We start from the raw sequence: 13586 nt of genomic DNA, 5'->3' as shown, positions 1-13586 counted from the left end.
CAAAACTGTTTTTTCTCAGCTCTAAAAAATACAAACAGTTATTAGTCTATTTATATTATTTCTACTTATTAAAACAGGTTATAAACATATGAATGTTAATCAAAATTGTCTGGAGTCAGTCTGAACTCACTTCTAAGGAGGCCTCGCGCATGTCTGGTCTGTTCTGACCTCCACACGAGGGGTTAAAGGTCATCTCTGGGTGCATGTGACCGCTGGGGGCGGAGCTGTGCTGGGTGGGCGGCGGCCTACAGGCTTGGGGCTGCATACTGTGCTGCAGAGGATTATGGGATTGATCTGTGTTGAAGTGGTGAGGCGTCTGTGACAGAAAACACGCATGAACTGACATTAAGGATCCTCAACATCGCTATCATCTGACATAAACCTTTTTTAATTACTCTATCATCATATGATTAAGAAGAAATGTAATGTTTTTTCTAATTCAGTCGGTACCAAAACAAAAATGTAAATAAAAAAAAAATAATGTGGTATTTATAAAATAGATGAATAGATGAAATAGTAAACTGAAAGATTTATAATTTAGGATGCAATACATAAAGGAAATTGGCTGATATCAATGTTTTATCACATCTTTTTTTTCTCATTCAAACTATTTCTCTCAGGTTACAGATATAGTTATCAATGTTTTCTGCTTTGCATATAATAATATACATTAAATAACAAACAAATAAGTAAAGTTTAAAATTAAATAAAATTACTGAATGAAAGTTATTTTATTTATTCATGCAAGCTATTTTATTGTTATTATTTGAATGACAAAATATACAAACATTAAAAAAGAAATTATAAAAGTGATTAAAACAATACAAAAAGGCTAAAAGTATGATAGAATCTACAGTAAAAGTGCAATAGTTTAACATAATTAAACAAAAAAGAAAATAAACTAAAAAATATATTAATATTATAGCTATATTTTTATATATAGCTTTTTTTGTATATTCTGCCTTAATTAGTTGTTTGTTATATATATATATATATAAACAGCTAACTAAACAAATAGTTTTCATTATAATTATCCTTTGTAAGACAGAATATACAAATATATATATATAAAAAATTAAAGCAATAAAAAAGGCAATAAAAAGGAATTACAATAATAAAAGTCTAAAACTTAAAAAGTAAATAAAATTCAAACTTAACAGTATTTATACAAAAACTGTGTATATTTATTTTACATTATTTTACATGATTCCCAATTATTTATATTCACAATTTCTATTTGTATTTTACATTTTTATTTAAACATTTTAATTATCAATTTATTTAATTTTATCTTTGAAGCAGATTGGTTACGTGACAGCATTAATTAAAGTTTCTTAAGGGTCAAGATCATGTACATAATATCTGTCACTCAGCTCAGATTAACAACAATACAACAATAAAGGAAGTATTTTATTATGAGTAAATATTTCCGAGACTCACGGCGTCCTGCAGCGTGCGTGTCTGGCTCTCAGAGGTCAAGAGGTCAGCGGGGGGGTAAGACAGGTGTGGCCTCTGAACGAACTCACTCACTGTTGATGATGATGCTGCGTTGCCATGGGGATAGTCACCAAACTTACTGTGGCCCTGGAAACGGTTGCCTGGGAATCAGAGGTTACATAAGAACATGTACATTTGTATGTTTGAATGAGAGATGCCGCTTACATCTTTTCTGCTTTAACATTTAGTCCATGCATTATTAAAATATATGATGATGTTTAGGGTCAGTTTTTTTAAATTGAGATTTATACATCATCTATAATCTAAATATTTGTTTTTCCATTGATGTATGGTTTGCTTATGATATACAAGATACAACGATTTGAAAATCTTAGCAATGCATATTACTAAACAAAAATTTGGTTTTGATATATTTATGGTAAGAAATGTACAAAATATCTTCACGGAACATGATCTTCACTTAATATCCTTATGATTTTTGGCATAAAAGAAAAATGGATAATTTTGACCCATACAATGTATTGTTGGCTATTGCTACAAATATAGACAGTGCTCTAGGGTCCGGCGGTTCATCGTTACATCCCTACTATATAGGGACTAGTGAGCGAGTGAGTGATTTGGGACACAGCTATAGAGCCCATCATGAGTGTTTCTGCACCTGTGCTGATGTACTGGATCGTGCTGCTGTTGTTGGGGTATGGAGACGCTCCCGGGCCGAGCTGAGAGATCACGTCCATCACATTGGGCAGCACCATCTGACTGGGACTCGTGGTTTTGAAGCGCTTGGACATCAACCCGTCCGGATCTTCCTTTATGTGTGGCTCAGATTTGATCTGCACCGGCCTCCAGCTGCACGAGGGGTCTATCATGACCTCCTCAAACTCTGTGCTGCAACGACAGGAAGTAGATCTGTGCAAAACACCTAAACCTACGAATGCCCAAAGTGAGCACTAAATCAATGCTGACTTACTTCTGAAGAGCGTTCAAGACCCCCCACGTGTACTGATCCACCTCCAGACCTTCTAACAGAGCCGCTTTACTGAAGAAGACAAACAGAAGATCAGTTCTGCGTCACTCGAGCATCTCAGTGGTGATCTGAGGACTGACTGGAGGATCTTACTTGCACACCGGACATCTCCATGTGCCCCGCTCACAGTTCAGCTCTAGATAGGACTCCAGGTCAAAGCACTGCAAGAGAACATTCTCACAACATTAACACAACGTTTAGACAACATTACCACACTTACATGTAAATTTGATGCCAAAATATTATTTTTGACCACCAAATATAAAGATACTGTTCCCTTTTTAATACTTCATTACTTTAAAATAAATACTTTTAGTCAGAAAATGTGCATTACATTGCTCAAAAGTGACAGTTAAGATAGTTATAATGTTACCAAAAGTACAAAAGATTTCGAACAAATGCTGTTCTTTTGAACTTTCTGTTCATCTGTGAATCCTGAAAAATAAAATCTATCACAATTTCTACACAAATATTGTGCAGCACAACAATCAGAAATGTTTCTTGAGCAGTAAATCATCATATTATTCTGATTTCTGAAGATCATGTGACACTGAAGACTGGAGGAATGATGCTGAAAATACAGCGGAGCATCACAGAAATACATTACACTTTTACACAGATTCACACAGAAAACTGCTGTTTTGAATTGTAATAATATTTCACAATATTACAGATTTTTTGATCAAATAAATAAATGCAGCCTTTTTGAGCATTTGAAAATTAGTAGTGTTGGTATGGTAATTAGTATGTAAAAACGCTGATTAAAAATAGTTTTTTTTTGCTAAATTAAATAAAGACAATTGTTTTATATTTTATACTTTACTAAAGGCAATTATAGAGCATGTAAAATCCAGACTTTATTTGCATCTTTTCTACCCGCTTTTTTAGACTAATTCTAGAAATATTTAAAATTCAGTTCAACTGCATTTGTAGTGATTTTCACAACAAATATCATTCCCGTGCAGATTTGCCATTAACAGCCATAAAGATACATTTGGTAACACCTCTAGTGGCTCATGCATTCGATTTCCAAGCAAGTGTTTAATCCGTTCAAAAGACTTCCGGACCTGCACGTGTTTGCAGTCATGGCCTCTCGCCGGCAGCTGAATGCGTCTGAACGTGATCGGACACTTTAGAGAGATTCTGATGGCCGTCTGCTCCACGCCATCATCACCGACAGACACCGCCACGCTGCTGAAGCTCCTCTTCACTGAGAGACAGAGAACGAAGCTCATGAATGCTCAAGGAATCACAGAGAACGGCCGACAGGAGACAGACAGACGGACGGAAGCGATACCTTTAGCGACGCAGTGTTCTGCGGTGAGGAGTCTCTTCTTCAGTAAACCCTGCAGCACGGATCGAACCGACGGCCGGTGAACCAGCTGCAGGACGAACAGGTGCGACTGCGGAGAAAACACATCACAGACGCTCACCAGACGAGCACCAGAGGACTGTGTGTGTGTGTGTGTGTGTGTGTGTAGACTCACACAGCAGCAGGCCGTCGCTGTGATCTGGATGGTGTTTCGGCCCGGCTGACACACGTGCTTCAGGTGCAGGGGTTTGTGGGAAGTCTTGTTGTCGCCGCGCTCGATGGTGAGCGGTGTGGCGTTGACGCTGACCTGCACCGACGCCGGCCAGTTTGTGTACGTCTGTCTGTCTTCATGATGATAACACTTGAACTGAAGCTCCAGATCAGACCTGAGATGCAAACACAAGCGGATGTGAACACGAAGCCTTTGTCTGGCTGTTTTTATATATTTATATACGTAAGTATGCATGTGTGTGTGTCTGTGTGTGTGTGTGTGTGTGTGTGTGTACGTATTTGCTATTGTAGAGTGCTAATAAACCACAGATCTGGGATCTGTGATAAACCACCTGATATGAAATTACAATATTTAGCTACCAGATTCAATATTCTGTAAAAATAAATGAATAAAAAAAGTAAATAAATAAATAATAATAATAAAAAAAAATATATAATATTTATATACACACACACACACACACACACACACACACACACATATATATATATATATATATATATATATATATATATTTTTTTTTTTTTTATTATTATTATTATTATTTTATATATAAATATATATATATATATATATATATATATATATATATATATATATATATATTTTTTTTTTTTTTATTATTATTATTATTATTATTTTATTTTATAATAATAATAATAAAAATATATATATATTATTTTTTATTATTATTATTATTATTATTATTTATATATATATATATATATATATATATATATATATATATATATAACCTCAAATATTTAATTATAAAAAAAATATGTTGCATCAATCAATCTATCATAATGTTCTTAGAATATATTATAATAAATTATTATTAGTGTTATTATACTAAAATAATAAAGAAAAATATAATAAATTAAAACAGTGGTGTGTAAACCAGTATTAAGGTAAATTTTTTATTGCATCAATCATTTTATAATTTTATTAGAATTTATTATAATAAATTATTTAGAGTTGATTATTATAATTGTGATTAATACATTTAATTACTAAAAAATATAATAAATGAAAACAGTTCTGAGTGACCCATTTATTAATGTCTCTTTTTTATTGCATCAATCATTTTATAATTTTATTAGAATTTATTACAATAAATGAAGTACAGTTTATTATTATAATTATGGTTAATAAAATAAATTATAAAACAATGATAAATTAAAACAGTTGTGTGGAGTTCAGTATCACAGTACAGTTACTTTATGATAATATTATTAGAATGTAAAAATCAATTTGTCATCATGGTGTCCGTTTAAAAATCAGACTGACCTCCAGGTGAGCGTCTGGTGGACGGTGGGCCGCAGGTGGAAGATGTGATTACTGACGGCCAGGTTGTGCTCCAGTCTGAACGGCTCCAGAACCACACCGTCCCGAACCGGGAACGTCAGCCGGAGCTCCTCGTTAGGATTAGCTAGGAAACAAGACGGTTTTGATTCTCAAGTAAATGCATCTTGATTAAAGAATGTTTCCATTTTTGGTTCTGTGGAACACGAGAGAGAGGCTCGTACCTGGAGCAGACGGCAGTGCATTAATGTTGGGTTTGATATCAGGAGGAAACTGGGGCTTCATGTCCTGGTTTGGTGACAGATACTGTGGAATATTACTTCCTGGGGTCACGGGGGGCGTGGGGTCACATGGTAATGGAGAGTGAGGGTAACTGCCCATCGGCCGCGGAGGCTACAAACACAAGAAATCACAAAAATGAAACACCTGACACTGTGAATAAATCAACTGCTGACTGAACATCTAACTAACGTACCCCAGTGTAATGAAAGTTTCCCGCGCTGAAGTTACTGCTGGCTTCCTGTGACAGAGACACTCAAACAGTGTTATGGGATTGCATTGTTTTGGCTAAATTATTAAAATGTTATTATGAATATATAAAATAGATTAGAATAAAGGATAATTATTATTGTTATTATAAAAAAGATGATCATTTAAAATAGTTTTTTTATTGTAGCACTCATATTCGAATTTATTTTTATTATAATAAATTATTTTTTATTATATAAATACACACAAAATCAAAATTGTGTATGATAAAGTCTAACATAAAATACATTATAATAAATAAAAAAGACTATTAATAAATAGTGGTAATAAAATAAATACAAGTTTTAAGTTTTTGTAGTCCATTATTGTGGTTACTTTTTACTGCATCAATCGTTTAATCTTCATTTTTATTATATTTTGTTACAATAAATCTTTTTTTTTTATTATATATAAATGTGTTTATAAGTTAATATTATAAAATGTAACAATTATGTTATTCTAAACAAATATTTTAAGAAATGTATCACAATAAAAATCGATTTTTCATAGTGGTGATGATTTAAAAATCATATATATTCAAGAATCTACATTTTTACCCCCGTCTCTAATAAAACCTTGTTTGTAATCAAGTATTGTGTTGTTAAAGAGTCAGTGCAGGACCTTGTAGCCGGTCTGGCTCTGTGCTGGCGTCCTCTGAGCGCTGTAATGTGGTGACGAGACGCCTCTGCTGAACAACACACACCTACACTCAAATCTCAAACTGAACTAAAACATATAAACACAGACTGGTTTACAGGGGTCAGGTGCAGGACAAAAACAGACACAGCCACATATGCTTAAAAATACTCAAACTGTATTTTTATTAAGAATTGATGCAACAGGCATAATCAGAGTTATGCATCTTCAACTAACAAAAAATTATGACTTTTATGATTTTATATAACCTTAGGAAATTAAAATAATTTAATGTAATAGGCACAGAGGCCTAATTTTGTGTTAGATCTGTGATAAAAGATGTGTTGCACCTTTTTTCCCATTCAATGGGCCATAAATATATGTGTATAACATAAAAAATAGTCTGCAATTTAAAATAGTAGAAACAGAATGCAAAAAATATGAATGCAATTATATTAAAAAACTTTTTTTCATAGTTCGGCTGGTCCTGTGACTTAAAGTCAGGTGCGACTTATTTATCAAAATTAATTTGACATGAACCAAGAGAAATTAATCAAGTTTAACCATTACCGTCTCCAACCACGAGAGGGCGCTCTATGCTGCTCAGTTCTCCTGTAGTCTACACTGAAGACATAGAGCGCCCTCTGGCGGCTGGAGACGGTAATGTTTTGTCTTTTTTCTAAATAAATGCGACTTATAGTCCAGTGCACTTATTTATGTTTTTTTCCTCATCATGACGTATTTTGGACTGCCGAACTTATACTCAGGTGCGACTTATAGTCCGACAAATACGGTAATACAAAAAAACTGAATAAATTACAATTTAAAAAGCATAAATATAGGTTTTAACATTGTTGTGAGGTCTACACTTTTTTTTATATAATATGCAAATCTATGCAAATTTAATAATATTTAAGTTTATATGACAAAAACAGTATACTAAAATCCTATGCGTATTTGAACTATTTCAAAGAGTGTAGAAAGTCAAATTAGCTGTATATTTTACTAATTACTTTCTAAATCCCAGATTAATCTCAACCGCTTAAAGAACCAGCAATAAAACGGAATACCAACAAAAATGATCTGTTTTCAGAAAATGTAAATTAAGCCAATCTTTTTTTTTTATGCATGTAGCAGACGCTTTTTTTTCCAAAGTGACTTACACTACATTCAAGCTAACATTTGTTACCTAACATTTATTTCATTCAAATGTAACTTAATTAAGGATTTCAATGTAAAGGATTGCGTGTGCAATGTGACTTAATAATGCATCATGTCCGGAGCCCTCACCTCTCCAGGATACGGTCTCTTCACCCCCTGCTCTGTCCTCTGACCCCCGTATGACCCCGTCTGACCCCGAGGCTGCACCATGTTAATGGCCCCAGGGTGAGCAGGGGGTCCCCGGGGGCCGGGCTGATTCACAAACGGAGTGCTGTAAGCATGGTTTGGTCCAATTTGAAAGGAGGAACACATCTAGAACACAAACAAACAAAATTCTTCGTTCAAACTCATTGTTTCAATTAAAGATAGTTATCCAACCAGTCTGACGATCCCAGACGCTCTCACCGTGCCGTATTGGTTCATGTCCTTGTGATGCGTCTCTTGTAGCGCGGCGACCGTTGCCGTGGCCGTAGCGGTTGCCGTAGCAGCAGCAGCAGCCACAGCAGCGGCGGCAGCGGCAGCAGCTGGTTGGCTGAAGTCAGAAGGGGGGCGTGTCTGTGCTGGGAGGCCCATCCCACCTGTGTGGTTAGGACCGCCCCCGTAACTGCACAACAGAGAAAGAGTTGGGATTCTTGAAATCTTCTACAAAAATACAATTCTTTGTAACCGCTTATTTTAAATTTAAGAATAAAGGTCAGACTATTTTTTTTTGCCAAAACATAAAAACATAAACTGTTATAAAGAAAAAAACAGAACACTTTTTCACTGGAGGAAGTGTTATTATGGATTATAGACTCTGTGCGTTTGAGTTAAAATCATCTTAATGCTGGATGTGTTTCAGGTTTTGTCTTCTCCAGATGTTCACTGATGGACTGGAGTGCTGTGGATTATTGTGATGTTTTTATCAGACTCTCATTCTGACGGCACCCATTCACTGCAGAGCATCCATTGATGAGACACTGAAGCAGTGCTACATTTCTACAAACTGACCTGTTCCCGAATCCTCCTCCTCCTCCAGGGTAACTGGATCTCTCGTACATCCCCGGCTGCATGTAGGTCTGGTTTGGATTGGCTTTGGAGGAAAACTGCTGCTGTCCAGTAAACTGTCCCGGGTTCATGCCTCCATTACCTCCCGTCATAGGGTTCATGTGGATGTTTGGGTTCACCATGGGGTTCCCCAACACCTAAACACACAGATACACACACACACACACATTATGACATGCACTCAAACAGCAGCATGTGCTCTGAACAGTGTTTAATACACTCTCACCTGACTCTGTGATGTATTGGTCACACCCCATACGGTGGTCACCACGGAAACAGAGCCTGAAGGCTGATTGGTGTTTTGTTGCCAGGAGACAGAGTCATATTGACATGATGCATCACTATGGAGATTAAAAAGGATGTAAACAGTTAACATGTGCAACAGTGTGTCAGCGTGTGTGTGTGTGAGTGTGTGTGTGTGTGAAACTGACCCATGTGACAGAGCCGGTTTCATGTTGTTGATGTTGTCCTGCATCGGGTTATTTCTTTTCTGATGACGCAGCAGCAGAAGTCGACCCAGATCCTCACACCACGAGGACAGCAACGCTACACAAACACAAACACACATTAAACGGGTCATATCTGATACAGGGGTCATATCACTTGACATTTTTCCCTGATGTCCTGGAGCTCGTTTTTATTTTCGCTCAAAAACATGTAACACATAGTACAGTGTACTCCCCCAACACACACACACACACACACACACACACTCACTCACACACACAAGGACACACTCACACACACATACACACGCACACACACACTCACTCACACACACAAGGACACACTCACACACACATACACACACACACACACACTCACTCACACACACAAGGACACACACACACTCACTCACTCACACACACAAGGACACACTCACACACACATACACACACACACGCACACACACACACTCACTCACACACACAAGGACACACTCACACACACATACAGACGCACACACACACTCACTCACACACACAAGGACACACTCACACACACATACACACACACACGCACACACACACACTCACTCACACACACAAGGACACACTCACACACACATACAGACGCACACACACACTCACTCACACACACAAGGACACACACACACACACACGCACACACACACTCACTCACACACACAAGGACACACACACACTCACTCACTCACACACACAAGGACACACTCACACACACATACAGACGCACACACACACACACTCACTCACACACACAAGGACACACTCACACACACATACAGACGCACACACACACTCACTCACACACACAAGGGCACACACACACACACACACTCACTCACTCACACACACAAGGACACACTCACACACACATACACACACACACGCACACACACACACTCACAAAAGGACACACTCACACACACACACGCACACACACACACTCACTCACACACACAAGGACACACTCACACACACATACAGACGCACACACACACTCACTCACACACACAAGGACACACTCACACACACATACACACACACACGCACACACACACACTCACTCACACACACAAGGACACACTCACACACACATACAGACGCACACACACACTCACTCACACACACAAGGACACACACACACACACACGCACACACACACTCACTCACACACACAAGGACACACTCACACACACATACAGACGCACACACACACTCACTCACACACACAAGGACACACTCACACACACATACACACACACACGCACACACACACACTCACTCACACACACAAGGACACACTCACACACACATACAGACGCACACACACACTCACTCACACACACAAGGACACACACACACACACACGCACACACACACTCACTCACACACACAAGGACACACACACACTCACTCACTCACACACACAAGGACACACTCACACACACATACAGACGCACACACACACTCACTCACACACACAAGGACACACTCACACACACATACAGACGCACACACACACTCACTCACACACACAAGGGCACACACACACACTCACTCACTCACACACACAAGGACACACTCACACACACATACACACACACACGCACACACACACACTCACAAAAGGACACACTCACACACACACACACACACACACACACTCACTCACACTCACAAAACAAGATCATAAGCTCAAGAGAAAGTTGATTCCTTATGACAAGATAAATGTTCTGTTTAAAAATAAATAACTAAATAAATACATTTATACAATTTTACAATTTAAATGTATTAAAAATGACCACTTTTTAACATTTACATTTTTTTTTATCACTGCAATACTGTAAAAAGCTTAATATTTTGAATTGTTTTTTATTTTTGTATTTTCCTTTTTCCTTTTTTGATTGAAGTTAAAGTTTTAGTATTTTAGTATTTAGTATTTTTTTCGGTTAAAATTTCATTTATTTTATTACATTTAAGTTAAATAAATGAAAATGAGAAATGTTGCCTTGTTGGCAACTATAGCTAAAATTAAACATGTTTAATATTTAATATTTATTTGATTTTACATAACGTAATGAAAGTAACAAAAATGTTTGGGTTTTATTTGTTTACTATAATAACCCTGCTGCAAGATCTAAAGCATTTGACCATTTTTATTGTTTTTCAAACTAATTAAACATTAATACGTAAGCATTATGAAGGGTGAAGAACTAATTACACCCTCTCATTGAGGTGCGACTGTCAAATTTTCACCAAATTTCATTCAATTTTACTATAAATCTGTAGTACAGATTCACAAGCAGATAAAACAAACAGGTTTGAGTCTGAAATAACCCCTAAATCTGAAATAGCATCGAATCTCCAAAACAGTGGCTAAGCAGCAAGTAAACAAGATATCGACACGCACAGCAGTACATATATGTTTTCAGAATTCAATCAGATTTGCCAGAAGAAGAAATGTCGAAATGTGTGATTTCCCTACTGTAAGTGGAATTGCAAAAAAAAACACTCAACTCATCTGCCATTGGTCGGTCAAACAGGTAGCCCCGCCCCCTAATGCATGCCATTGGTTAAGCCAATGTTGTTTAAATGCAATTTGAGATTCATCTAGTCCTAAATATTGTATAAAACACATTTGTGGTTAGTCAGTTGCTGGCTGACTGTACAATAACCATAGATAAATGTTAATCCTTCATATTTTTGATATAATAATAGGCGAGTGATTTCTGTGTTTTTATTGATTAATTAATTTAGTAAATAGCTGGATCATGTACAGTCAACTCGCATCATGGTTTAAACAAATCTGTTGGGTGTTTAGTTTGCTATAACACCATCAGACTGTACTTCACTCTTTACTGATGTACTATCAGAACTGAAACACACACACACACACACACACACACACACACACACACACACACTGGAGGGCTGCTGTCAGCTTCACTCACTGATGTCTGTGTCATTTTCTATTTAGGAAAAGCCACAGTTTAACTATCAGTTTCTATCCTGAGAGACACCCAGACAAAATTACAGACTGTGTGTGTGTGTGTGTGTGTGTGTGAGTTAGATCACCACACTGAATTAGAGTCTATATTTAATTATAGACAGGTTTTAACAGTCAGCAGCATGATCAAATCATTATTTGAGGTAGTTAATGATCTGTGGTTTAAATCTAAACTCTCTAAACGCTTCACTCAGAACAGCGTGAGTGTGTTTTACATTCCATTCAACCAGTGAATGTGTGTTCATGCTTAAACTAGTTATAAACCAGTGGAGCCTGAGCCTGACAGAGAGCTTCATCTGATCCCTCATCTGACCTGAACCACCATAATGCTGCAAACACACACACACACACACACACACACACACACACACACACACACACACACACACACACACTCAATTACACACACACACACACACACACACTCAATTACACACACACACACACACACACAATCTCTCTCTCTCACACACACACACTCACACACACACACACACACACACACACACACACACACACACACACACACACACTCAATCTCTCTCTCTCTCTCTCTCACACACACACACACACACACACACTCAATTACACACACACACACACACACACACACACACAATCTCTCTCTCTCTCACACAAACACACACACACACTCAATTACACACACACACACACACACACACTCAATATCTCTCTCTCTCTCTCACACACACACACATACACACACACAATCTCTCTCTCTCTCTCTCTCTCACACACACACACACACTCTCTCAATTACACACACACACAATATGTTTTTGAAGCCTCATAATGTGCTCTTCTTCTTCTTCTTCTTCTTCTTCTTCTCTGTGGGTAGGTAATGTAATAAACTCATAGTTTGGTCATCATTCTGCTCAGTTTCTCCCATCATTTCAGCTCACATTCTGCAGGTTAATAAGTGTGCTGAGACACTCACAGAGGACGGCGGGGTCTCACCTGCGGATTTGGGCGTGAACTTGTCCCTGTGTGCAGCACAAACGGCCAGCAGCCGATAGCCCAGATCCATGTCGAAACCCTGCTGACCGGCGACACGACTCAACACCTGACACACAGATAATATTCAAACGTCACTGAGATCTCAGCATTCGTGCGTGCATGCTCCGTCAGAGTTAAATTGAGTGGTTGTGGTTTTGGGAATATAATCTGTGTCCTGATTTGCAAACCCTCTTCAGGTCGGCTCATGTTAAACAGCACCACACCCTGAGGCCTGAAGCACAGACGCTCATATCTGCGTCTTAATTACAGTTTAACACACATCACGCGTGTCTACAGCGCCTCATTAAACTTCTGAGGGAGGTTTGGTTTAGCCCTTCTTCCACATTCTTCTCAAATGCAGTTCAGATCTG

The 13586-nt window shown here is 37.7% G+C and overlaps 1 protein-coding gene across 1 annotated transcript in view; it reads right to left on the bottom strand.

Annotated features, from left to right (window-relative positions):
- Positions 1–13586, bottom strand: part of LOC127969270 (zinc finger MIZ domain-containing protein 1) — a 30652-nt gene that overhangs the window by 3097 nt on the left and 13969 nt on the right. The window contains exons 4-21 of the mRNA XM_052571119.1: positions 13177–13282; positions 9138–9252; positions 8933–9047; positions 8650–8843; positions 8065–8263; positions 7769–7971; positions 6484–6547; positions 5810–5854; positions 5559–5727; positions 5320–5461; positions 3973–4183; positions 3783–3888; positions 3553–3695; positions 2579–2646; positions 2429–2497; positions 2117–2346; positions 1441–1598; positions 131–316 (exon numbers count right to left, since the gene is read on the bottom strand). Of these exons, the coding sequence (XP_052427079.1) occupies positions 131–316; positions 1441–1598; positions 2117–2346; positions 2429–2497; positions 2579–2646; positions 3553–3695; positions 3783–3888; positions 3973–4183; positions 5320–5461; positions 5559–5727; positions 5810–5854; positions 6484–6547; positions 7769–7971; positions 8065–8263; positions 8650–8843; positions 8933–9047; positions 9138–9252; positions 13177–13282 (2523 nt within the window). The remainder of the gene's footprint in view (positions 1–130; positions 317–1440; positions 1599–2116; positions 2347–2428; positions 2498–2578; positions 2647–3552; positions 3696–3782; positions 3889–3972; positions 4184–5319; positions 5462–5558; positions 5728–5809; positions 5855–6483; positions 6548–7768; positions 7972–8064; positions 8264–8649; positions 8844–8932; positions 9048–9137; positions 9253–13176; positions 13283–13586) is intronic.

The sequence above is a fragment of the Carassius gibelio genome, chromosome B12 (genome assembly GCF_023724105.1).
Source record: "Carassius gibelio isolate Cgi1373 ecotype wild population from Czech Republic chromosome B12, carGib1.2-hapl.c, whole genome shotgun sequence".
In the NCBI taxonomy this organism is placed as follows: Eukaryota; Metazoa; Chordata; class Actinopteri; order Cypriniformes; family Cyprinidae; genus Carassius; species Carassius gibelio.
This window is presented reverse-complemented; position numbering and strand designations above follow the sequence as displayed.